The sequence below is a fragment of the Myotis brandtii genome, unplaced genomic scaffold, assembly GCF_000412655.1.
Source record: "Myotis brandtii unplaced genomic scaffold, ASM41265v1 scaffold589, whole genome shotgun sequence".
NCBI lineage: Eukaryota > Metazoa > Chordata > Mammalia > Chiroptera > Vespertilionidae > Myotis > Myotis brandtii.
The window spans coordinates 1158201-1184851 of record NW_005370220.1 but is presented as its reverse complement, the minus strand read 5'-3'; the positions used below and the strand labels follow the sequence as shown (position 1 = coordinate 1184851).

The 26651-nt window shown below is 39.5% G+C and overlaps 1 protein-coding gene across 1 annotated transcript in view; it reads right to left on the bottom strand.

Annotated features, from left to right (window-relative positions):
* The window catches only part of C5 (complement component 5), an 80418-nt gene that overhangs the window by 25518 nt on the left and 28249 nt on the right, over positions 1-26651 (bottom strand). The window contains exons 15-27 of the mRNA XM_005879203.2: positions 24208-24337; positions 21746-21808; positions 20444-20641; positions 18405-18495; positions 15845-15918; positions 14940-15079; positions 13692-13919; positions 11678-11738; positions 6032-6121; positions 4593-4802; positions 4058-4133; positions 2012-2171; positions 61-156 (exon numbers count right to left, since the gene is read on the bottom strand). Coding sequence (XP_005879265.1) covers positions 61-156; positions 2012-2171; positions 4058-4133; positions 4593-4802; positions 6032-6121; positions 11678-11738; positions 13692-13919; positions 14940-15079; positions 15845-15918; positions 18405-18495; positions 20444-20641; positions 21746-21808; positions 24208-24337 — 1617 coding nt within the window. The remainder of the gene's footprint in view (positions 1-60; positions 157-2011; positions 2172-4057; positions 4134-4592; positions 4803-6031; positions 6122-11677; positions 11739-13691; positions 13920-14939; positions 15080-15844; positions 15919-18404; positions 18496-20443; positions 20642-21745; positions 21809-24207; positions 24338-26651) is intronic.

Genomic DNA, 26651 nt, shown 5'->3' with positions numbered 1-26651 from the left:
ACTCCAGTAAGGTACAGAAATAGATGATGGGTGTTATAGAAAAAAAATCCTCTTACTTACCACTAGGGGGCATATATCAAAAGCCTTTCTAATTCCAATCACAGTAAAGGCTGTAAGATATAAGGTGCTCTCTTGGGCTTCAGTAGACAAGGTACCCTAAAAATAATGATAAAGGAGAGTGAAGTGGTGTCTTTAAAGCAAAATGACCTAGTTCTAATCTCCATTTTGAGCTTAATATCCCTCTCTCCCTTCATACCTTCTAGTTGGACAGGTTGCCATTTCTCAGTAAACCCTGTGTCTTTCTTACTTTGTGCCTTAATGTGCCCTTCTCTCCCTCACCTCCCCACCCTGAAACTCTATTTCATACCTCTTCACCACATTCAAATTCTTCCCCTCCTTCAAAACCCTGTTAAAATAAACAAAACAGCCCTAGCTGGTTTGGCTTAGTAGATGGAGCGTCGGCCTGGGGACTATTCTGGTCAAGGGCCATGCCTGGGTTGTGGGCTTATGCAGGAGGCAGCTGATCAATGATTCTTTCTCATCATTGATGTTTCTATCTCTCTCTCCCTCTCCACTCCTCTCTGAAATCAATAAAAACATATTTTTATAAAAAACGAACAGAGCTCTCTTTAAAAAAAATGCACAAAACACTATTCTGCCACTACTCTCCTATATTTTTTTTTCTCTTGGGGCAGTGACATTCCAATGCAATGCTTCTAAGATCTTCCATGAAGTGACCTCTAATACCTCTCCAGTTTTATTTCATGTAACTCACCCCCTAGCTCTCTTGGCCTTAGCTCTTTGAATGAACCATCCTCTCTCTCCACTTCAAAAATGCCAGGGACGCTCCACTTGGAACACTCTTCCTGACTCCCTCCTATCTAGCTCCCAGGAGGTTGGCAACTCATTTTTTTTAACTCCCCCAATCTAGGTTAGATCCCCTGCTTTCAATGAAACGATATTTCCATTTTCTAAACATGTATCTCACACTTGAAATTACCTACTCAATGTCTCTGCTAGATCATAAGCTCTGTGGCCTCAGTGGCCACACCCGTTTTGTTCACTGTTGTGACCCTACCATGTAGTACTTAGTTCACTTTCAATTAACATTTATTGAGCAAATGAATAAACACACACATTAATGTCTTGATTAGAATCATTAGTATTTTTATTCCACTTTCCCTACCAGTGTGTGAGCTCCTTTGTGGCAGGACACTGCCTGGTCCATCCTTCCCACTCTTCCTCCCCCATGCTGCCCAAAATAGGCCCTGGCATGTATTAGGTGCTTAGTGAATAGTTGTTGAATGAATGTAGACAGATGGATGAATGGGATGGACATCTTAAGAAAAAATAATTGTTATAGCATTTTACTCTTCAAATGCCATTTTCAGTTGCCCCCCTTACCTTGAGAGAGTCCTAAGCTGCTATTGGTCCAACAGAGGACCATTATGAGACTCCTGTTAGCCAGGGAGCTCCTTGTGTCTGATAAAAAATTTTCTAAGGAGTATAATATATTGGAGCAATACTGAAATTATTTTCTATGTCAAACATATAAAGTAGATTCTAATCTCAAACAACACTTTGTTACACTTTGTAATAAATTGACCTCAATCTCTCTTTCCAGCAGAGAGTAAATAGGGCCCTTCCCATCTTTCATGATAACACCCTGCAGCCTTGACTTGTAAGAGAGCTTTGAACTTCAGGTACAGATTCCATACCAAGGGTACATGGACAGTTAGTGCATTCTACCTGTTCCGGGATCTCTAGCACTTGCTCCCTATGAACCATCAATGCCTGTTATATAAGATGTCTAAAATAGCACTTATCTGACCTATACTGGATGGTCTAAAGAGCAATACAAGACCTTTCAAATTCTTTGTCTGTATACAAGAAGAGCTTCTTGCAGGAATATACCTATTTGTTTCCTCTCTTCTCATCCTAAAATAGGATGAGAATGAAATTCAAACTTGTAAATAAAACTATTGCTGATCTGAATATTTGGTTTCCTTACCCGTAATTTTAGTGGTTGATAATGGGAATATTCCTTGAAAGATCCATTTGCTAGTTGACAACGTTCAACCAACCAGGTTAAAGAATTACAAATTGAGTTTTGGTCCTGAGGTAAATATTTATGTAATTGTCCCAGTACTCTTAAAACAAAAGCTGTTAACCTTTAAGACAAAAATCAAATAAATAAACATTTAGAATTGAATCCCTTTTGGCTGTCACTTTACAGTGTGTTTTAGTTCATACAGTGTTTGTTCTTTAAAAGTAAACATTTTAAAACATGCAATTCCAAAGTAAGTTGTCATCATTTTACAAGAGAAGCGAAGATTTTAGGAAGATCTCCAAAAACATCCAGTCAGCAAGTGGGAGCCACACATCTTCTGTGATTGCAACACTGTTAGTCCATACACAAGCTAAAAATTGATGTCTGATGAAAAAAAATTTTTTAGGTTAAAGACAATAGAAAAACAAATAGTATTGAGTCAAGGCACTGACCCATGAATATGAGATGTGGGAGAGCAAAATCATAAAATTCTAGGTTATAAAATTTGTACAAACTATCAAGTCTAAATCCCTGTCTGAGGCCTGAACACCCTTCCCGAACATCCGTGGGAATGTTTATCTGCTTCCCCTTGAGTCATGTCATTGACTCAGGACTCATCATCTCACAATGAAGCTTTAATGATCATAATTACTCAGTCAAAAATCAATTTAAGCCTTTACTAAAATCTCTCAAAGAATACCAGACAGGATCTAATTCACAATCCCCATATTGCCTCTTATACACTTCATTCCTCTCCTCTAGTTCCCTCACTCACTCAACTGCCCTAGATCTGCCCATTCTTCAGCTCCTCAGATGCCTTTGAGACACTTGACTTACTCTCTCACTTTAAAATTTTTTCATTTTCCTTAAAAAATTAAAGATATATTATTCATTATACTTTTTGCATATTTCCTGTATTTCTCCCCCCCCCTCAAATTTTTGAAAGTATTCAGGTAGAAGCCATTTTTTTCTATGTATCTATTTCTCTCAAGAACTTATGGAATTGGGTCTAGGACAGTACACAAGCGTTTCTATGTTTTTGGCTGAACACTATCCACTCAGTTTTACCCAGAACTCCTGAGAGGTTCTGGGTGTTTACTGAGAGGCTGTCACATCTTCTTGTGCGGGTTTCTGTTCTCCAGGCATTTAGTTCCCAGCTTCTGTTGTGGTGGTTTTCAGTCTGGATCAGCATCCACCCACTGTATCCTGACTGGTGTAGCTCAGTGATTGAGCATCGACCATACGCATGGATCAGTTGTCTCCTGTACACCCCCTACTGGGGATTGAGCCTGCAACTGGGCATATGCATATGCCCTGACTGGGAATCGAACCAGAGACCTCTTGCTTCATGTGCACTGAATAAGGGAACAGAGAAAGACCTGAGGGAGGTAAAGAAGCCAGCCATGCTGATACCTGGGGGGAGCATTCCAGATAAAAGGAATAGTGAATGCAAAGGCCCTGAGTTGGAAGGATGGCTGGCATGTTTGAGGAACAGCAAGGAGGCCACTGGGGTTCTAGTGGAATGAAAGAGAGTAGAAGGGGATACAGATGGGGAGGTGAGGTGGGGCCAGAACAGGGAGGGCCTTATAGATCCTAGTAAGAACTTTGATAAAATGGGAAGGTTCTGAATGGTTTTGAATGGCATGAACTAACTTATATCTTAACAAGGTCATTCCAGACGCTGTGCTGCATAGACTGAAGAAGGTCAAGAGCTGAAGCCAAAATAACCTAAGGAGGCTAATGCCATAATCCAGGTGAGAGGTAAGAGTGACTTAGATCAGGATGGTATAGTGCAGTTGGTAAGTAGTAGTCAAATTCAGGGTACATTTTGAAGGTGCAGCCAAAAGTATTTGATGGATCAGATCTGGCTTGTAAGAGAAAGAGCAATGAAGGATGACTAGGCTTTTAGCCTGAGCAACTAGACAAATGAAGTTTCCATTAAGGTTGTTATTCTTTAGTTAATTAATCAACTACTATATAAAATGCAAATCAAAACCCTCTACTTACCAAGTACTAGCATCTCCACCTTTCCACATGCTATAAGAATAGTCAGGATTTTTGTAGGACATGATGCTTATCATCCCTAAGAGGCACCAGAAAAAGAACAGAGTGCTTCATTGACCTCCATATCTACTCAAAGAGTGCTTTATTAGCCCCTGGATAATAAAGTGGTAAATTTCCCTTGATGTTGGGCAGCAAGCATATGCTCTGTGGCCAACAGTGAATTTAGCAAAGGAAGATTACAAATCACCTGAATTGGGAATTATCAAGTAAAACATTCTGAGCTCATTCAAGAAGGGAGGAAGTGCTTTGGAATGCAGGTGTTTTATCTCTCAGCCATGCAATTTAGAAAGTTAAGCCAAAATGCAACAGCAAATAGTATTTATTCATATAGTAGAGTCTATCTTATGATTTTTTTGCTGGAATGCTTTTATAATTAAGCTTTTGTGTAATTCTTAACAACATAAATATTAGTTTAATTAAACTATTGGTTTAAAAAACAAAAGATTTTTATGTACAGTATGTGAAATAGATATTTTACCTTCTTTTAATTTTCTCTTCAAGTATTGTTTTTCGGTTAATGCATTTTGAAAAATGTTCCAATGATCTCCTGCTTCCAGGTAGTGATAAACATAGAATACTGGGACAACGCTCATCAATTCCGCCTCTGCATTTCCCTTGGGGAGGTTGGTAAGCATATCAATACCTTCCCGACTCAGAACTGCAGACAAGACCTCACCCATAAGTAGTCCTGAAACACACACACACAATTCAAAAGAGGCACAGTTAATGTCTATTAATTTCTGAGTAATCGTATATTTTAAATAGAGATAAGAGCAAGCATCCCTATTCTTTCCTTTTTATCTAGGCAGTTGAATTAGTTCTCAGAACTGGGGAGATAAAAAATAAAAGATCTGGTTAGGAAGATAGATATTTTTAAAAACACACCAAAAGTAGGCTTAAAATACCACTGTTAGAGTCCAGCCAGCATGGCTCAGTGTTTGAGTGTCGACCTATGAACCAGGAGGTCAGTTTTCGATTCCCGGTCAGAGCACATGCCCGGGTTGCGGGCTCCATCCCCAGTCTGGGGTATGCAGGAGTCAGCTGATCAATGATTCTCTCTCATCATTGATATTTCTCTCTCTCACTCCCTCTCCCTCTCTGAAATCAATAAAAATATATTTTAAAAAATACCACTGTTATATGGTGGTAAAATGGTGTAATACAGTGAGTAGATTACTGCATAGAGTACATGGCAAATTAATTGCCATTCAATCTGATAGCATTAAACATTGTAAACCTTATTGATCAGTTGCTTCCCCAAAGCAAAGCAAAGAATCTGAATTTGTGAATGCTCTATGAGTGCTGTGAGGGTCCTGTCCACAACTCACTATGCAATCCTGGGCAAACCACTTTCTTATACACACAAGGTTGCACAGGAGTTAAAAAGTCCTTGCCAGTACTAACATTCAGTGATTCCGAGATCTTATCTGAGATAAAGTGTAATCAGGATCTTCTATTATTTTGATGATATGTCATTGAATTGTAAAGGCTGGAGACCAGCAAAGTCACCACTTTTGCAAATGCAAAAGAACCCTCTGGGATTGGTACCTGAGCAGAGCAGTACTCAGTTTTGGGGCCATTTGCAGTTCATAAGGCATTCTCTGGAGCAGGACTGGCCACTAAACTCATGGAAAGTTCTTAAGTCTAGAAGCAGCTTCACCTGCATTGAAGAGAAATCTTTGGGCCAATGACAGCTCCCAACTTCCATCATGGAGAATAAGTTTCCATTGAAATCAGGCCAGTGGAAGAAGATAGTAGGAAAAGTGGTCAGGGATTTGAAGGAGGGAATAATTGTAGGGTGAATTTGTATATACCACTGAATAGAGAAGAGGAGAAATAGAATAATCATGACGATATTTGAATTTTGTTTGAAGCACAAAGTGAAATGATAAATAAAAATGGCATTTTTTAATTTACCTTTTATACTCACAATCCTTTTGACTTTTGTTTTGGGGACCAAATCTAACGGTACCCTGTATGGGAACTCCTTTTGTCTGCTAACGACACCTGAAATAAATTTTTAAAAAAGTTATTAGATTTACACAGAGTTCTTGAGGGAAGACTATTAGAAGATTATTTACAAGGAATCTTCCAAGGTATTAAAAAAATAAAACTCTTTAATAATAATAATATAAAAATTTTATAAGGGAGTTAAAAATAATTAAGGATTTTTATCAAACTCTAGGCTTTTGTAATCTCTTTAAATAAAAGATTAAATTTGACTGTAAGCTTTCTGGTTATTATAAAATAGGAAACAAATAGGTTATATAAATCTTATCCACCAGTAAAAATGAGATAGTCATTTTGTCCAAAGAGAAAATTGTTCTTGGAACTGAAATCTGAAAATAACATGTAATTCCTTAGTCAAGGAAATGTGAAGATTAGCTCCATTAGGAAACAGGCCCTGAAATTCTTTCCACCATCTCTTCTCAGTCTTACTTAGATACTTGTTCTCTATACATTATAGGAGTTTTAGCACACCAGTATCAGAGCATTTTTCTACTATAACTTGTTTATTTCATAAGGGTGATAATATTTACCATTTTCCTGATAGAAAAGCAAGGACTCTGCTGAGCTCTTTAAATGCAGTTACATTGGATCCTCACAACATTCCTATATGCTAGGTGTTTATTATTTTTATTTTATAGATGAGGAAACTGAGACTTAGAAAGTAAATTGTTCAAGGTCACACAGCTACTACAGATGGACCTGTGATCTGAACTCCAGAAATTATACTGCAGAGTCCACAGTAGTCATGACATATACTCCCATTGTCCTTCTAAGAAAGATCTTAGGGCAGGAACCATCTCTTATTGAATACTGTAGTCACAGCATTTAATACAGTCCCTGGCACATGGTAGATGCTTTAAAAAATAGTGACATTTTGCAATTTAATGGACAAGTCACATGGCTTTGCAGAAGAGATAGGAACATTTCTCAGGTAACTTCTTTCTTCATTAATCTTTGATAAATGCTGAGGATATAATCTATGTATATAAAAGCCTAAGCAACCATTACGACTGAATGACTGGAACAACCAGCTGACCAGTCGCTATGACATGCACTGACCACCAAGGGGCAGACACTTAATGCAGGAGCTGCCCCCTGGTGGTCAGTGCGCTCCCACAGTCAACCTCCCACGGCCGGCTGGCGATGTCAGCGTCTGGTGTCTGTTCTTTCCATGCCTGGCCTGGCAACTGTCGCCTCCTCTCCCAAAGGCCCCGGGCTGGGATGGGGAGCCAGGGGTGGGTGGTGGCGGACACGACACCTTTCCTAGAGGGGCCGAGGGCTGGCTCCCTCCTCGGGGCTGGCGGCCAACCTTCCGCACCCTGTCTCTCCCCCGGGCTGGCAGGCCCTGATCGGCCCGCCGCCTGCCCACCATGGTGGTGGCAAGGGAAGGAGGGGGGGGGGGGAACCGTGCAGTGGAGGGGTGCCAGCGTTGGCGTCTGGTGTCCGTTCCTTCCACACCCAGCCCGGTGACCATTGCCTCCTCTCCCAACCCCACCAGGGCCTTCAGGGCTTTGGGCTGGGATGGAGAACCGGGAGTGAGTGGCAGGTGTGGCCCCTTTCCCAGGGGGTCCAAGGGCCAGCTCCCTAGTTAGTGCCAGCGGCCAACCTCCTGTTCCCTGTCCCTCCCCTCAGCTGGCAGGCCCCGATTGGCCCGCAGTCCCCCTGTACCTCCCCCTGGCTGGCAGGCCCCGATTAGCATGGCCCTGATTGGCCCTGATCACCGGCCAGGCCTAGGGATCCCACCCATGCATGAATTCATGCAGCAGTCCTCTAGTATTAAAATAAAACTCGGTGGATACATTTAAGAGGTTTGCAGTGTCATTGAAAGAGCATGGAGTCCAGAAAGAACTTACTCTGTATGTGACTATGGGCAAGACACTTAGTCTTTCTATGCCTTGTTTTACTTATCAGTTAAATAATAATGGTAATAATATTTTCCTCAAAGGGGTTTTGTGAGGGTAAAAATAATATAAACAAAGAATCGGGCAAACAGTTCATGCACTATATATGGTACTTAATGACAGTAGGTTTTTTGAAATTATCTTAATTTGATCCATTTTTCTCACTGATACCTATTCTTGACTATTTCAATTCTCATTATCAACTCTCCTACCAGATGGAAAAAGTACAGAAGAGAAAGCTAACACTAAGAGAAGTCAATTTTACTCCTTGCCAGACATAAAAACATTCTATATAAAGGTAGATGTCACGCAAATTAAAACATTTAAAAGTTGAATCTGTGAAACTAATAAAATATACAGCAATATCTTTGTTAACTAAAGGTGTGGAAAGGCTTCTTTATAATTACCCTCCCCAATATCTTACGTAATAATAGACAAACATGTAAATTGACCATCCCTCTGCTACGCTCACCAGCCAATCAGGAGAGTATGCAAATTAACCCAACAAAGATGGCGGTTAATTTGCATACGTACACACGAAGTGGTGGAGCAGCGAAGACTGAAGGCTCCAGCCGGAGCGAAGGCCTGGGTCCCGGGTGCCGGAGGAAAACCGGTGCCGGCAGCCAGGGGAAGGGAAGGCCTATTGCACGAATCTCTTTGTGCAATGGGCCTCTAGTATAAATAATAAAATGAAATGAATTTGACTATATCCAGCATTAAAAATTCCTGTTCAAAACATACAATGGTTCATTATTGCATGAAGAAGTATATCAGAGATAAAAATCTATGAGAAATATACAAAAACCCAAATTAAAAAATAGAAAAAAAAGTGTGAAAGGTAGGAATAAATAATTTATAGATGGGAAGCCCAAATGGCCAACACTTATATGAAGAAATGTTTAAAATCAATAGTAATCCGAAGAATCCAAATTAAAACAATAATGATATATCACTTTCTACCCCTCAAAAGTGGCACATTTTAGTGAGACAAGGAATACTAAATGTTGGTGAGGATGTGGAGATATGAAAACCCTTATACAGTGCTGGTGGGAGTATAAATAGTAAAGCCACTATGAAGAGCAATATGACAGAAGTATATGACATTCAATATATGTATGCTCTTTGACCCAGAAGTCCCAATCCTGGGTGCATAGTCCAGATAAATGCACACACAAATTCACAAAGAGAGATTCATAGGATGTCCACTGCAGCATTGTTTATGGTAGTAGGGAATCCATCAATTAAGGATGGCTAAGTAAAACTGTGGTGGACTATACTTTGAAATTAAATGTATGAAGCACTGAATTAAATGTATATACCGCATTACAGATATTTCTTTAAAACATAGTATTAAGAAATAGAGCAGGATCTATAGATCTATAGCAACATTATGTGCCTACTCAAAGACATATATCAAGCAAGCATTTTAAGTGGGAGCATTTGGAGGAAGGAAAAATGGGAGTGGGGGTCAAGAATGAAAGGAGGAAATAAAACATGAGAGGGGTCTGCCCAGACCAATGATAGTGTGCTAGGAAGTGGGGTTGGGGTCACATCTGAGATATGAAAATAGTACGGGAAAAGGGTTTGTCAAGGAGAGAAAGTAGAACTGACAACTAGGGCTAGTCTTAAGTTTTGAGTCCATAGTAGTGTTGGTCTCTTTTAAGTTGTTGTCACACAATGTTAATTACTATTACTTTATAATTTGTTCTGATACCTCATTCTTCCTCACTGATATACTTTTCAGGTTTCTTCTAATGTTATTGTTCATTTACTTTTCCAAATATATCTTAGCTTAAAAAAACAACAACAAACTCTATAAAGTTTTATCCTGGTATAGCAATTCCAATATATATGTATTTAAAGTATTTAATAAAATCTCTGAAATAAACTTGACAGAATTGATTGCCATCATTAACTTACTTAGCACTCTAGAAAGTGACAAAGTTGCCTAAATCTAAATTGTCTAAAATGATAAGAGGAAAAAGTTATATGACAAGATTGGAAAGAGGCATAGATTTTTTTTAACCAAGGTTTTTGATGGAGAGATCTATTCCCAGATAAAAGATCATTTATTCCCATCTTGTGGCCCTGATGTTCATACCTAGGATGGGTAAGACAGGGCTGTTTTGGAAAGCTGTTTTGCAATAATGTTAGTATAGCAGGCACAAGGGTAAAAAAGAGGAAAAGCCAAAGGATGCAGTGGCTCTGAGTAATGACTTAACTGTTTGAGGCTAAAATCCTCAGACCTTAAGGATAGCTCTTCCCACAGATCCCACATAGTGGGCAAGCTGGGAGGAAGTCTGTGTGTAAATAAAATTAGAGAAAAACGCTAGTGTATGGATACATGTATACAGGACAGATTTTTCTTTTGCTACTCTGTTGAAGTCACCTTATTCAAGTTTATGATACTCAGTTAGTTTAAAATGTTAAGGTCTTAATTCTTTACTTTCCCAGAGAAAATGGCACTCTGAAGTAAACTTTTTTTTTTTTATCACCATTACTATGTCACTGAAAGAAAGGAAAAAATTATTCAATGCAACAATAAGGTAAATTTTAACCATTTAATAAGAACATGAAGTCTGTCTCTTTTTGTTGAAAAGATTTGTTAATTGAGCATATTATAAATTTCATAAAGAGATAATGTATTTAGACCTTGACTAAGTGCTCAAATGTCTGCAGAATTCTATCGTTGAGAAGATTCAGAAGATCTCAGTGAAGAAAAAAGGGATGCAGGAACAAAGAGGAATGGTTTGTAAAGTGATTAATTAGCATTGCGTTGTCAAATAATGCATGTTAAGTATGTGAATGACTTTTTAAAAAAAATATATTTTTATTGATTTTAGAGAGGAAAGGAGAGGGAGAGACAGAAACATGAATGATGAGAGAGAATCACTCACTGATCAGCTGCCTTCTGTGTATTGAGCCTGCAACCTGGGATGTGCCCTGACTGGGAATTGAACTGTGATCTCCTGGTTCATAGGTCGATGCTCAATCACTGAGCCATGCCAGCTGGGCTGTAATGACTTTTTCTCATGTGTTCTTTGGACTGATGGTTCAGTAAATTATAGTTATTATTGTGTTGAATAGAAAATGATTAATAGATAAGGGAAGCCATGTAATTATTACTATTTCAATGCTTTGCATTTTAAACTAATGGAATTATTTTTATTTGTTTTAAACCCATTCAGGTTATAGTATAACTAGAGGCCCATTGCACAAAAATTTGCGCACAAGTAGGGTCCCTAGGCTTGGCCAGTGATCAGGGCCGATCTGTGGGGAGACTGGTGGGGTGATTGGGGCCCCCGCTCACACCTCCCTTGGCTGGCCTGGTGCCGCCTGCTCGCCAGCCCCCCGCCTGCTGCCACCACCAGTCGGGGCCTGTGGGCTGGGGGCAGCTCCTGCGTTGAGTGTCTGCCCCCTGGTGGTCAGTGCACGTCATAGCGACTGGTAGTTCCGCCATTCAGTTGATTTGCATATTAGGGTTTTATATAGATAGATACATACTATCAAAAAATGGCAATAAACTAAGTAAGAAGTGGACATTTTTTCGTCTAGACAATTAACATTTTGAAAAATAGTGTTTCAAATTACACATACACTTTAATTTCTAGAGCAAAAGATAACATGTAAAATACAAAATTATTTTACTTACCATAAATACCCTTTGGGTCCAGAGTAATACCAGCATAACTTTCCTTTTTGACACCTTCTGGCTAAAATAAAGACAGACAACATTCAGTTAAGAACATAATTAAATCTGTATGATCTCAATTCTTAGTTCAATTTGACCACTTTTCCAATTTAAAAAATCCTTTTTGCAAATGGGGGTGTAATGCAAAGCATGTTTAAATACTTAAATGCATAAATTCAAGAATAAGATTTTTCTGGCCATTTACATAATAATCAGAGCAAATACTAAATAGAAGTTACTATAAGCCAGGCAATTGACTTAAGTGCTTTGTATGTATTAGTTTATTTAACCTCAAAAATACTCTATGAAGTAGGTGCTATTTGACAGATGAGGAAACTGACACACAGAGTGATCACAAAACTTATCCAATGGCACAATGCTAGGAAGTGATAGAGCCAGGATTCAAACAGGGGCAGCCTGGCTCCAGAGCCTGCATATGGAACCACCATGTAAGGATGAATAGAACAAGCCTTGCACAAAATAAGTCAATATATGTTTACTGAAGTGAATTTCATGGATGAAGTCAGAACGCAGAGAATGAAGACTGTGAACCTTGAGAGAGAAGAAACCTACTAAGAAGGTCTCCTGGTGGCTAGCTAGGCTCAAATTAAAAAACAAAAACAGAGCCTAGCAGCCATTTGTATACTGGAGCCTCTCACACAAACTGCCTGCCTCTACACTGAACTGCCTGCCTGCACTGCGTTCTGCCATCTGAGCCAGCTCTTATAAAGGAGTTACTGGAATCCTACAATAGGACTGAAGCTTTTCCTATCCAATTGGAGCTGCATAGCTCCAACCAACCAGAGTGGCTCTATTCTGACCAATCAAGACAGTGCCTTTTGCACCAATCACACTACAAAAATTTGGAATCCTCATTTGCATGAGGACAGACTAATTAGGGAGCAGGGATGGAAAATTCTGTCCTATATAAGCCAGCTCCCCTCTGGCTCTGAGAGCACAGTTTCATTTCCACAGAAGACTGAAGATTGCATTTCCCTGGCTCAGCTGAAACATGGCCAGAGCAGCCTGGCACAGAATGGAGCAGATCAAATCACAGCAGGGCAGACCAGATCACACAGCACAAAGCAAAGCAGGAAGAAGCAGAGCAGAGTAGACCGATAAGGAGCAGACTAGCCAGAGAAGGACCTGACTCCAGGGCCACTTGGTCCTGGGGCTGCCTCACAGCCATGCTATATCACAACAGAGCTGTTTTGCACTGAATAAAGTTTCCTTCCAGCACCCCAAATTGGGGATTCCTGTTGCAGCTGTAGTGGTGCCAACAACCATTGGTTGACAAGATCTAGGAAGACACAGTTCTGTCATTAACTAGCCATGTGACCCTGGGCAAGAATCTTAATAAGATAACATGAAGATACTCACCAGACTCTATGGGTAAATCATACTTAATAAATGATAGTTTGTGTGTTTTTTTTGACTTGTTTACTTACTTATTTATAAAATGGAAAGTTTTCTAGACTGTAAATTGTAAACTATGCATGTATTAGTTTATTTAACCTCAAAAATACTCTATGAAATACTAGGGCATGTCTTATTTATATTCCTAGTGGCTAGTATAATATCTGGCACAAAGATTTCAAGAACACACTTTCTAAATGTGTCAGGGTGGGGGGTTGGGCCTGGAAGGCTATATACCAAATTGTTAAAATTGGATAGCTCTGGGTATGGGGATTAATTTTCTTTATGTTTTTTCAATATTCTATATTTTCTACAATAAGCACGTTTTATTTTATTTAAAATTTTAAATAACAATTTCAAAGTTAAAAGTTACAAGAATAGTACAAAAAAGATCCAAGATAACCTCCACCCAGATTCCCCAAATGTAAACATTTTGTTACATGTACATTCTAATTTTCTGTGTACCTACTGAATTACTAAGCATAAGTTGCTGATAACTTTTTTTTTTCGGAAAGAAAAATGTGATTTTTAAAAGAATCAGGAAAAACATGTTTCTTACCACCACTCGTAATGTTTTTACTAAGATTTCTTTTCCCAGTGAAGTCTCCAGTGAAAAGTTGATGTTGTGGAGGCCGATTTCCAGAGGAAGCACAGTAAAGGTCACCAAATGACTGGAGGAGCCCTCTATTCTCTGCTGCAGACATTTAGAGGTCTTTCTCCCCTGATGGCTGATGACTGGGCTTCCTGATGAACAGATTCCCTCCACAGCAGACATTGTAACACAGAACTGAAATATCACCAATGAACAATTATATCAAAACACTTTATAAGGAAAGTATGCCCTTTGTTCATCTGGACACAATTCTTCCCTGATACTTTTACAGTGTTAAATAATCCCTTAGATTCTAAGGCGGAGGAGAAAGCTCACTTTTGAGTTTTTAAAACATACACACAAGTTGCTGTAGACCTTAGCAATGTGAAGGGATATCTAGAAAGCTCAACACTGCTCAGAAATATCTTACTTTCCTTACACTGTTACCTACTAAGTCAGGAGCAAAGATACTGAAGTTCTTTGAGCATTGGTACACTGTCTCTTTGTATTGTAGACAGTGGGAACCACAGGCTCAGGCATTTTGTGTTACTCATTTTTCTGTCTTTTAGCTCAGTCCTTGCATGCTACAAATGGTTTTATGAAAGAATGAAAACTCTCATCTCTTGGCATTCAAGGCCCTGCCCAATATGTCCCGAAATTAATTTTCCAATCTTACCTTTTAACTTCCCACTTATACCTAATTTTACAACAAGACTCTGACTCCAGAAAGACCTAGATTCAAATCTTGGCTATTCCTCTTACTATATAGTGAGAGCAGGTTGTAAGACCTCTTTCATTCTCCCTGTCCCCATATTTATAGTAGGGATAATAGTAGATACTAACTGGCTCAAACAGTGAATACTTTTCATCTTCCTTCCAAAATCTAGTGAACTGACAGAATTGAAAACTATACCCAAAAGAATAAATCCATAATAACCAGAATAAATTAAGCAGGGAAACAAGAAAGAATGCCAATATTCAACAACTAATTTTGAAGAATTTCTCAAAAATAAAAAGTTCCTTCTTCCTCTTCAGAAACACAAATTACCAAGTTGGTTGGGGCAGTAATTAAAGAAACCTATTGGGTCATATTGGTTTATATTGTTGAACTGAGTTTTTATTTTTTTGTGTATGTCATAATTCCATTAATAGAATTCTCAGAAAGTTAGAGAATTTTTATTTATTTATTTGCACGTATCATAAATACCTACTTACCCCTATCCCAGACATCCTATAGTTGTAAACAGTTCCTTTCAATTGGATCTGTTCCCCTCGTACAACAGAATATGGTATATTCATTTCCAGGAATACATCTTTGAATACTTTTGTCTTGACAGTATCAGAAACACATATACCTTCAGCACAAAGTAAAAGCAAAGTAGAAGCATATTAGGGAATTCCTATAATATTTTATTAGTACAAAAATGTCTCACATTTGCTTTGCTTCAAGAAAAACTTAGATCATGGTTTTTCATTATTGTCAACCATGTCCTTAAATTTCCTATTCGTTGATCTCTATCTCAATAATTATTGGTATTAACAGAAAACTTTATTTGTCCAACAAATATTGAATTCTATTTAAGTCATGAGATTTTCAACTAAAGAACCAAATCTCTTTTTAGATATTTATTATTGGCTCCATTTAATGGGTGTAAAACTTTTATTATGGAAACCAAAATTTTATAAAAACAAAAAATAGCAAACAAACAAAACCAATCCTGAAATTATTTATAAAGTATCTGCATTAAATTGCAACATAAGTTCATCAGCCCTGGAGAGAAGTCATGCATTTATTTAACTCTACTCAAGCTCCTAATCACTGAGAAAAATGAAAGAAAATAGGGGCTTGACATCAGCATTTAAAGAATGATGGCTTATAGAAGAGCAAAAGAGGAAATAGATATGGTAAAAAATGTGAGCATATCTAAGCCTTCTTGTAATACATTTAAAATAATATTATTTAAAATGTCACCACTAAGTCCTGGGTAAACTAAATAGACAATAACACAAATACTATATTTTTTCAATGATGGCAAAAACACAGCGTTCTACAAAGCATCAAACCACATTTTGATAATCAAATCACTACCTAAAAGAGTATGTAACTTAAACTTGCTTACCACTGTCTGAAATGCCAACACCTTGAATTTCCCAGGTAGTTAGAGAATCAGGTAGCACAAACTGCAACTCCTTTCTGAAAGTGAAAAAGTTAATATTCAAATACAGTGAAACATCAATAAACCCAACTGGACAGCACTCATTAACAGAATTTTTGCTTGATACTACTTTAGAAAAAAAATTAAAAAGCACATCAGTTATTAAGGAAAATCAAGCAAGAAAAATATATTCTGTAAGTCTACTTGTTGATTTTTCTTGTGCTATTTCTTTTTTAATTCCTCACTAGAGGTTATTTTTCCATTGATTTTTAGAGTTGAAGAGAGAGGGAAAGACAGAGAGAAATATCAATGTGAGAGAAACACATCGATTAGTTGCCTCCTGCACTCGCCTGGACCAGGTCCCAGGCCAGGGAGGAGCCTGCAACTGAGGTACGTGCCCTTGACTGGAATTGAACCCGGGACCCTTCGGTCTGCAGGCTGACACTCTATCCACTGAGCCAAACTGGCTAGGGCAATCTACTTGTTTTATGTTTTGAGATTTTTCACTTGTTTGATGAGAATTCAAATTCAAAAGAATGCCTTTGAAACATTGCAAATTCAAAACACACACACAAAAAGAAAAATTATGTTCATTATGTAGTATGTTCTAAAATAGGGAAGCAAAGTAATGCATCTTAACATTGCTCATAAAGTTGATATAACTAAAAATTTCTGATTAAGTTTATATATTTATTTATTTCATTCAACAAACAGCTATTGTCCACCAATTTTGTGTCAGGCATAGTGCTAAGTACTGAGTATACAGCTCGTAAAAGATGTAGTTCTGCTCTCAAGCAGTTTACAGTCTAGTGGAAAAAACAGTTCAGTAAATAAATTGCAGTACACTACAATAACTGTAGCGATAAAGCACTAACAATTCAGAGGTAATTTGCATTTATTCAACACAGTTTAGTTCCTCTACAAGCCAGACAGACTAGGTAAAAAACAGTAATCTGAATTTAATCCTTGCTCTGGAGGTAATTACATTTTAATGTGGAAGATGGGCAGGTAAATAGGCCATTATCACACTGTGATACATGCAATAGGGTTAATCAAGAGGAGTAATTTACCCAATCACTGGTAGGGTAGGGAACAGTGATGGGGAGGCTTGCCAGAGGAAGTGCTAGCCAAAGGGCAATGTTCAGCTGGAATGACAACAGTGTGGAGGAAGAATTAGAGGGAACATGGGTAGAGACAAGGAGACCCATTAGAAAACTGATGACAGGCTCGGGACTCAGTGCTTTGACTGCTGCTTGGAAAGTCAGTGCTTTGAGTCCACAAGGAAGGGTGACAATCAGGGACTCCGCATTATTCATTACTGTTTTCAGTGTGTGGTACTGAGGAGGCATTCCATAAAAATGTGTTGAATAAAGGAATTTAACGAGCAAAGAACCTTTCTTCTCATTAATCAATGTTTGTTTTATATACAGATATTTCAGGATAAAAAAATGGCTTCTTTACAGTATAAACACAGTTGTGCTCAGTTAATGCTTACTGAAGTGAAATGAAAGTAAATGGAATACAACTCTTCTTCCCCAAGAGTTAATTCTGCCTTGGAATCAACTACTAGAGCAAAACATACAGTTAAGGAAAAAAAAAAGTGAAGCAAAAAACCAAAATTTGACCAAATGTTAGTGTGGAGAGCAGCTACAACATTCGGACAGGATCAAGCCTCGGACTGATTTGTGGCAAAGCCACATATCAGTCCCAGCTTGGCGGGCAAAGCCCTCCCAGCACAATTATAGGCAAAAGGCTATAGTTGTAAGTTTGACCTTATAGTCTGACCCTGCAGTCCTAGGTAGCTAAGGGATGTGGGCTGCAGCGGGTGCAGCAAGTGCTGCCAAAACATGGCTTGATAGAGTTCAGAGAATGGCAACAACAGGAAAGAAGCAGATTTGAAATTCGCAAGAATATTGTAAACATCTTGCCCGTCTTTTGCTTTGTGTGATCTGACTATAAAATAAAGCTTCGGCTTACAGGCTGTGTCACTGTTTCCTCATCCAGGCACAGTGATCCACCTGGTCCCAACTGTATTCTCTTCTTTAATCCTTCACCACCTCTTCTGGACACGGTTCATATTACTATCATCTTAACTCTTAAACTATTGGGAAATGGGCTATCTTCAGATTTTTGCCATAATATTTGCATTTTCTCACATTTTTCAGAGGAATGTCAAAGAAGTATGTATATAATATTGTTGTTAGATAGGACAGGGGTCTCAAGGTTTGAGCCATTCTTACTAAATGCTGTTCTTGCTAAATGTTAAAATGAAACACAGTATTTTGCAGAGCAACTATAAATAGGATAACCCAACCTGTAGCCAACTGCAAAGAAGACATCAAGTAATCGACCAAATAATGTATGTAAGCAATGGCTAAGCCTCCCTCCTGGAGGCAAAGCTTTGGATATGAATCCCCTGTCTCCTTTGCTAGCTGCAAGTAAATACAAGTACCTTGCTTGAGCTGATTGAATAGGGCACACAAAGTGGGGATCAAAATGGGGAATCTCTTGAGTTCTTTAATACCTTCTGGAGACACGATGAACTTCCCATAACCAGCTTTCTGGAAAATAGCTTCTTATTTCTGCTTTGGTTACTGGTGCCAGGGGCCGTATATCTGGGGGTCAGGGGAAGTATATTCAATTATAGAAAAACAACATTATTCTACTTAGAGCCAAATTTTAAATATGGACATTTAATTTAGACACACATTTTCTGAAAGATCAATGAAACATGTTGTTTAGTGATTTCAACATAGAACTATTAGGAGTTCTCCACTAATAGCATTGACAAAACAAAGCATAAAACATCTTTATTTATATAAAAGCCTAATACGCAAAATGTCTCCTTGGGAGTTCAACCAACTGGGAGTTGGATCACTCACTATGACATGCGCTGACCACCAGGGGGTGGCACGGAACGAAGGAAGCCCTAGGCTGGCAGCCGGCAGCCAGCAGCCACTAGGGACCCTAGCCATGCATGAATTTCGTGCACTGGGCCTCTAGTTTGTTTTATAAATTGCTAAATGTTTAGTGTTCCTGAGATTATACAAGATACTAATCAGTCTATAAAGTTATTTGCATTTTTATAATTGCAACAATTCTGTTTATGTGATTCTCTGCCTTAGCTTAGAAATTTATTTATAAGTTCTCTTTAGTCAAAATGAACATAACTTCTGCTCCTGTCCAAGATGAACTAACAGGGACTGGGGTTATCCCTCTGTCTTTAAAAAGAAAAAAGAGAATAATACCAGACACACCATTTAAAACAGTTTTCAGACACCAGAGCTTAAGTGACCCAGGACTGTGATCCCTGAGAGAAGGGAGAAGATTAGGTAAAGTCTAAAGTTGTCCAGGTTTCCTGTCTGGAGATAGTTTACAGGCTACAGGGCAGGGAGAGGAACCTATACAGACCCTTGTAGAGTTGCAGCAACACACATGGGAGTTTTAGGATGTCATCAAATGGACAATGTTTAAGATACACTATTAAGCAAAACAATCCTATATAATAAAAGCCTAATATGCTAAGTGTTTGGTCGTCCATTCAACCAAAGTGTAATATGCTAATGAAATGCTAAGGCCACTCAACTGCTCACTATAACGTGCACTGACCACCAGGGGACAGACAGTTGATCGGTTGACCAGTCACTATGACGTGCACTGACCACCAGGGGGCAGACACTCCGACCGGTAGGTGAGCTTGCTGCTGGGATCCAGTCCATTGGGACTGAGCGAGATGGGCTAGACACGCCCTAGAGCCCTCCCAGGTTCCCTCCCTGGCTGGCCAACCTTCCACGTCCCTCCCTGCCCTGATTGTGCACCAGTGGGGTCCCTTAGTCTGGCCTGCACCATCTTGCAATCCGGGACCCCTCAGGGGATGTCAGAGAGCCGGTTTCAGCCCCATCCCACAGACCAGGCCGAGGGACTCTACTGGTGCATGAATTTGTGCACTGGGCCTCCAGTCAGATTATAAAATAGGACTGGTCATTCTGCTTTTGTCTATTTTGTTTTAACTATATGTAAATGAAACAAAAGTCCTAAAAGTTCTGAAAACATATTAATGAGAGTTCTATAGAATCTGAAATTATATATTGTACTTGAAACAGAAATAAGATTTCAACTTTTATATAAGTACACTTAACCTTATGCTAGATTTTAAAATCTTTTGCTTATATTTGGTCATATAGGTATAAATGGAATTTTTAATGGTTGTAATATCACAGCACCATAGAATTTTAGAGCTCAAAGGCACATTGGATATCATCTGGCCTAACTTTTTTGCTTTAGAAATGAGGAGGCTGAGACTCTGAGAGGATAAACAATCATTCAGGTTTATAGAATGAGCCCTGGGTCTTGACTATGGACTAGTGTACTCTGCTCCATACACTATATGTACCTCTTTGGATTCCCAAAAATGATTAACAGATTTTTTTCTTAGGGGCATTTACAAGTTATCTTTTCTATTTTAATTTTAAATAGAGCATGAAAATTGCCTTTCTTAGCAGCATAAAATTGCACAAAATTCTTAATATTGGGCAAAATTCTGATAGAAAATATCAAACTTACGTAGCCTTCCCAATTGCATTAGTTTATGAGACTCTTCAGCACGAAACAGGTGTGCTATGGTACAACAATTCATAAAAGCTTGGATGCATCTTGGGCCTAACTTAATCCGGGCAGCTCGCTGTTCACAGCTTTCATCATCATTACGATAGGCTCCATCATAACAACATTTTTTCACTTGCATATGTTTGTATTTAGCAGCTGAAATGGTAATAATACAGGTGTCCTTGATTATGCATAAAGTCATAACACCTCACGTTTAGAAGAGATATGAAGAGATACTTCGTTTCTACTGCCATATGACCCCCTCCCCACAAGAGTCATGGTTAGTTGGCTGATCAGCCTCCCTTTGGAACTACTCTAGGAATGGGGAGAATGTGGTCTCATGAGGCAGGCAGTCAATTCTGATTCATATTAAATGGTTAAAGGGCTTCCTGCAACTAAGCTAAATACTAAGTCTTGAAACTGGCACCTTGAGTTCAGCACCCTTTGACTATGAGAAGCACTCAAGTATTTAAAGATAGCAATCATCACTACACAAGTATTTCCTTCTTCAAGCTAAATATCCTTCCCCCCCCCCCGCCCCAAACACTTTTTGTGTGATATGGTTTGAGGACCTTCACTAGTGGCATCACTCTTCATTGTAAATACTTAAATTAATGTGTCTCTTTTTGTGTCATTAGAACTTAGAATAAAAGTTAGAATTAAAATAATTCATATAAAAATGGAAGAAATTATTACATTATTGTAAGCAAGATTATTAGTTGAACTCAAGTCACTGACTCCCAGCTCAATGTTCATTCTATTATAACACTGCCAATTATCAAATTTCTAGTTAAATAATTGTTTTAAATAATTTATATTAGACTTATTTCCCAAAGAATAATCCAAAATACTATTAACTGTTAAACATATGAAATAAAAGAAATAGATTTCCAGATATACCCCCAAATTAATTAAATTATGAATGTTTTCAGAATAAAATAAAAGAATATGATTTTAATTGTTAGATTAAGTTTTTGGAGAAGAAATATTTGTGACAAATAAAAGTTTATCTTTTAGAGATAGAAATAATACTTTATTTTCTTCAGATTAGTTATGGCAAATGAACTATTGGATATATTTGGAATAATCTTTTTGATTATTAAATAAATTAGATGAATTAGATGATTAGTAGGTGAATTAGATGTCTGTACATTTGTGGTTTTTTTTGCTCATTCTGAGTTAGGGGACATTAGATTATGTTTAATTTTCTCCAGCTTTTGAATGATACAACCATAACCTTTTTACAATCACTTAGAGTACCTTGTTCCCCTATTTTCTCTTGCAGCATTCTTCTTGGCCTGAGAATTTCTTCACAAGGTTTGTCTGTTTTGTTTTTTAAATGATAAAGACAAGAAGAAGAAAGAAAAAAAGGAGATTAAAATCTCGAAAAAAGAAAATTCCATAAAATATGTAAATATTTAAAAATTCACAAATCATTCATTCAAGATATTGAAAACATGCTTTCAATTAGGCATTACACACTATATATCTTACTATGACTTATTTTATCTTAGGAGAGCTCATGATCTAGTGTTATATACTTTGACTTGTTTGATCTGAGTTTGGTTTTGAATCTGGCAACCTTTTTTGAACCACTCATTATAGAGAAATAGCTAAGTATTTATAGTGAACAAAGTTTTTGTTGGATATGTTATTTTTATTATTTGTTCTTTGTACTATATTATGCTATATAATAAAAGGGTAATATGCAAATTGACCAAACAGCAGAATGACCGGTCACTATGATGTGCACCGACAACACAGGAGCTGCTCCATGGTGGTCAGTGTGCTCCCACAGGGGGAGCTCTGCTCAGCCACAAGGTGGGCTGACAGCTGGCAAGTGCAATGGCCCGCCTCCACGGCAGCGCTAAGGATGTCTGACTGTGGCTTAGGCCCACTCTCTGCCTGCGAAAGGGCACAGGCTTGGCTGAGGCCCCCCCCCCCGCCCCCCCAGTGCACAAATGTCATGCACCTGGCCTCTAGTTACAAATAATAGTATTAAATATACTCATGAACAATTTTAAAACCATAGAAAGAAGACAGTTAAGATGTGGACTTGCTTGGCTGGTGTTGCTCAGTGGTTGAGCATCAACCTATGAATCAGGAAGTCACGGTTTGATTCCCGGTCAGGGCACATGCCCGGGTTGTGGGCTCAATCCCCAATGTTGGGTGTGCAGAAGGCAGCTGATAAATGTTTCTCTCTCATCATTTTCTTTAAATCTTCACCCGAGGATATTTTTCCATTGATTTTTAGAGAGAGGGAAAGACAGAGAGATATCAATGTGAGAGAAACACATTGATTGGTTGCCCCCTGACCAAACCGACTAGTGGTCTCTCTCATCATTGATGTTTTTGTCTCTCTCTGTGCTCTCCCTTCCTCTTTAAAATCAATTTATATAGCCCTAACCAGTTTGGCTCAGTGGATAGAGCGTCGGCCTGCGGACTGAAGGGTCCCAGGTTCGATTCTGGTCAAGGGCATGTACCCTGGTTGCGGGCACATCCCCAGTAGTGGGTATACAAGAGGCAGCTGATCGATGTTTCTCTCTCATTGATGTTTCTAACTCTCTATACCTCTCCCTTCCTCTCTGTAAAATAAATCAATAAAATATATTTTTTAAAAAATCAATTTATATAAAGATGTGGTCCTTGCCCTTAGGAAGCTCCCAGTGCAGTCCTGAGAAAAGTTGTATAATCTATCTATATAAAAGCCTAAGCAACCATCAGAACCAAACGGATGACCAAACAGGCTGCGTGGGGCAACCCGGCCGGCAGGAGGGTTAGTGAGGGGCGACCAAACGACCGAGCAGAGGCTGCGTGGGGGCAACCAGGCCATGGGGGGGGGGGTTCAGTTGCGGGCAACCAGGCCGGTGGGGAGGGAGCAGTTGGGGGCGATCAGGCCGGCAGGCAGAGGCAGTTAGGGGTGACCAGGCTAGCGGGGGGGGGGGCAGGGGGGGGGGATCAGGCCTGTGATCAGGCCAGCAGGCAGAGGTGATTAGGGGTGATCAGGCTGGTGGGGGGGCAGTGAGGGGCGATCAGGCAGGCAGGTAGATGAGTGGTTAGGAGCCAGTGGTCCAGGATTGTGAGAGGGATGTTCGACTGCCGGTTTAGGTCTGATCCTGGAACTGGCAGTCGGGCATCCCCCAAGGGGTCCTGGATTGGAGAGGGTGCAGGCTCAGCCGAGGGGAACCCCCCCCCCCCCCCCCGCACAAATTTCATGCACCGGGTCTCTAGTTCAGTATAAGAATGTGCAGTGATGCACTCCTATTGTATTACTTATAAATAGAGCTAGTCCCTACAATATTTTCTCTATCAAAGGAGGAGGGAATGATTAATTTTATGGGGGAAAGAATCCTCATAGAGGAGATGATACTTACACTAGCTTCTCCAGGCTAATAAAAGGAAAAGCAGTTCTGATGCAGAAAGGACCAAAAGTGTAATAGCATAGTTCCATCCAAGAACTACACTTGGTTCTATATAGCTTAAACATAAGGTAAGGTAAGGTTGAGTAGGATGAGAAATAGTTGGAGAGAAGATCATGGGAGGCTTTGAGTACTTCATTAAAAAAAAAGTGTACTTCATTTTAAAGGCTAATGAAATGTCATTCTAATATCAGTGTAGAGAATATTCTGGAGGACGAACAAAAATGAGACCTAGGAAGCAAATAGTCTATGTAAGTTTCAATATCAATTTGAAGAATAAACAAAAAGTGCTGAGAGTTTTACCATTTTCTTGGGTGTCATCTGCATTTGCATTGGTGAGGAAGGTGAGTCCAGCCAGGCGGAATACCTCTGCATTGTTGCGGCCACCACCTGCCCCACAGCCCAGGTCACTCTTCTCTAAAGCTTGAAATACCTGTCCAGACAGCCAAAATGTTGAGCCTATTCAGATATAGAAATCATTCCTCTGAAGAACCAAAGGTGTGAGTTCATGGTTATAACAAACTTGTGAAATTATCATTTATCAAGTGGCCAAAGTCCAAATTTCCCAACTTCATTCCTTTAGTTTGCCCTTTTACATTTTTTTAAATATATTCCTATTCAAAATTAAACCAAGAACTAAGTCTTAACCTTTGGTGAGGAGCTTTTTAGAAACTGATCCATGGTGTTTTGTACTTAGAATGCATGCTGCAATTGATAGAGCAGGCAGTTAGGCATGAGCAGAACATGAAAGATATGCCAGATATGGAATGTCAACAGGGCAGAGAGTCTTAGGTGCCTAGCAATTAGCAAAACTGGGAAACAAATATTATAGGCTAGGACATTACCCTCAGGTGACCTTTCTTCCCCTAGCGTCGTAAGTCATATGGTTTAGACTCCCTTAGAGGAGGAAGGGATCAGGCGATAGTCTCATATGACTCCCATACAAGCCCTTGCATGATGACTCCCTTAAGCATTAAGCCCTCAGGACAATGAGGTTCTGACCTGCATCAAATAATCTTAGGAACAAAGTCTCATGTCTATTGACCACAGAGACAGAGTTTTGGTCAAAGTAGAGATAACATCTAGGCCTCAGTTGTGTTTCAGCTCCAGGCACAGAAAAGCAGCAAAACTAGATGAAGCCATGCCATGGCTGACATCAGGATCAGATGCAATAACTAATGACTCCCATCCATAGTGTCAACCAATCAGTAGAGACCACAATCCTGAAAGGACACACTTGGAAAGTTGATAAATATTTCCCCTAAAATCCCTGCCTTTGGAAAAAAACAGATAAAAAGCCTTAATTCAATGGACACAGGGTTCTCTCTGCATCCTCTCCTCTCCTCTCCTCTCCTCTCCTCTCCTCTCCTCTCCTCTCCTCTCTCTTTCCTTCTTTTTCCTTCCTCTCTCTCTCTCTCTCTCTCTCTCTCTCTCACACACACACACACACACCCTGCACCATTCCCCACCCCCTTCTTTCCTTAGGTATGCTCTCTCTGGAGCACACCTTCACCTTTCCCCTCTTCTTCTCTCAGCCCTGTTATCTTTGCTTTCTTTCTCCCAAGCTCCAAGAGTCCTTCTATTGCCGTAGACCAATTCCAGCATGTCATAATTTCAAGAGTTTCATCAAAAGGTTGATGAAACTTGGGGACTCAACAGGGTTGAGTCACACATGTAGTCACCTGTTGGGAATGGCTAAAGGCATTTCCCCAAACCTGAATAGGAAACTGATTGTGGCTGCCAGACAGTTAAAGGGCATCTTAATCTACATGTTATTGCCTCCTACTGGCCAAACACCTGTACAGCCGTAGGCTATTCCCCAAACTGTCAATGCTTCTGTACCCTTTGAAACCTTACCCTCTGAAGTGTATTATCTCCACCTTGCCTTAGGACAAATTGTGTTAATAAAAGCAAGGGTCCTAGACAAGGAGGCAGTCTTCAGTTCCTTTAGCTGAAGCTCCTCTGACCCCCAATGCCTTTCAAAATTATATCTCCGGACTCTTTATTAGTCCCTGGATTTCTATGTCATCTGCGGCACAGCGCCTTTTCCAGATTCCTGAACCCTTCTTGATGCTGGGACATGAACCCCGGCATTCTATTGCCTCTGTAACTTGTTACTTGAGTCCATGCATCCCACAGGACAATGGCTTACCTTCCTAAGAACCATTATTAGAGTACAGATTTTGATTATTAATAAAAAGTCATTTTTATGAGACAAAATTTCTTCTACCTCTGTGACTTTCTTGCATCAGAGTTCTTGGCTCTGAATTCTTAGCCAAACTCAAGAACTAAGATCTAGCCCAGCCAGTGTGGTTCAGTGGTTGAGTGTCAACCTATGAACCAGGAAGTCACAGTTCAATCCTGGTCAAAGCACATGCCCAGGTCTTGGGCTCCATCTCTAGTGTTGGGAATGCATGAGGTGGCTGATCAATGATTCCATTTCATCACTGATGTTTTTATCTCTCTCTCCCTCTCCCTTCCTCTCTGAAATCAATCCTATCTAATAAAAGGGTAATATGCAAATTAACCATCACTTCATCACAAAAGATGGCGGCGCCCATAGCCACAAGATGAAGGCACCCAGTCCTCTCAGCCCCGCCAGAGTCCCCCAGTCCTGGGGGAGGGGGGCGGCCGCTGAGAGCGGGCAGCATGAGAGGCCTGGTGGAATGCTTGCTTCATCGCCACTGCGACGAGACAAGCGTTCCACTGTGGCTGCGGAGGGCCTCTGGGTAGCAGGCACAGAGCGG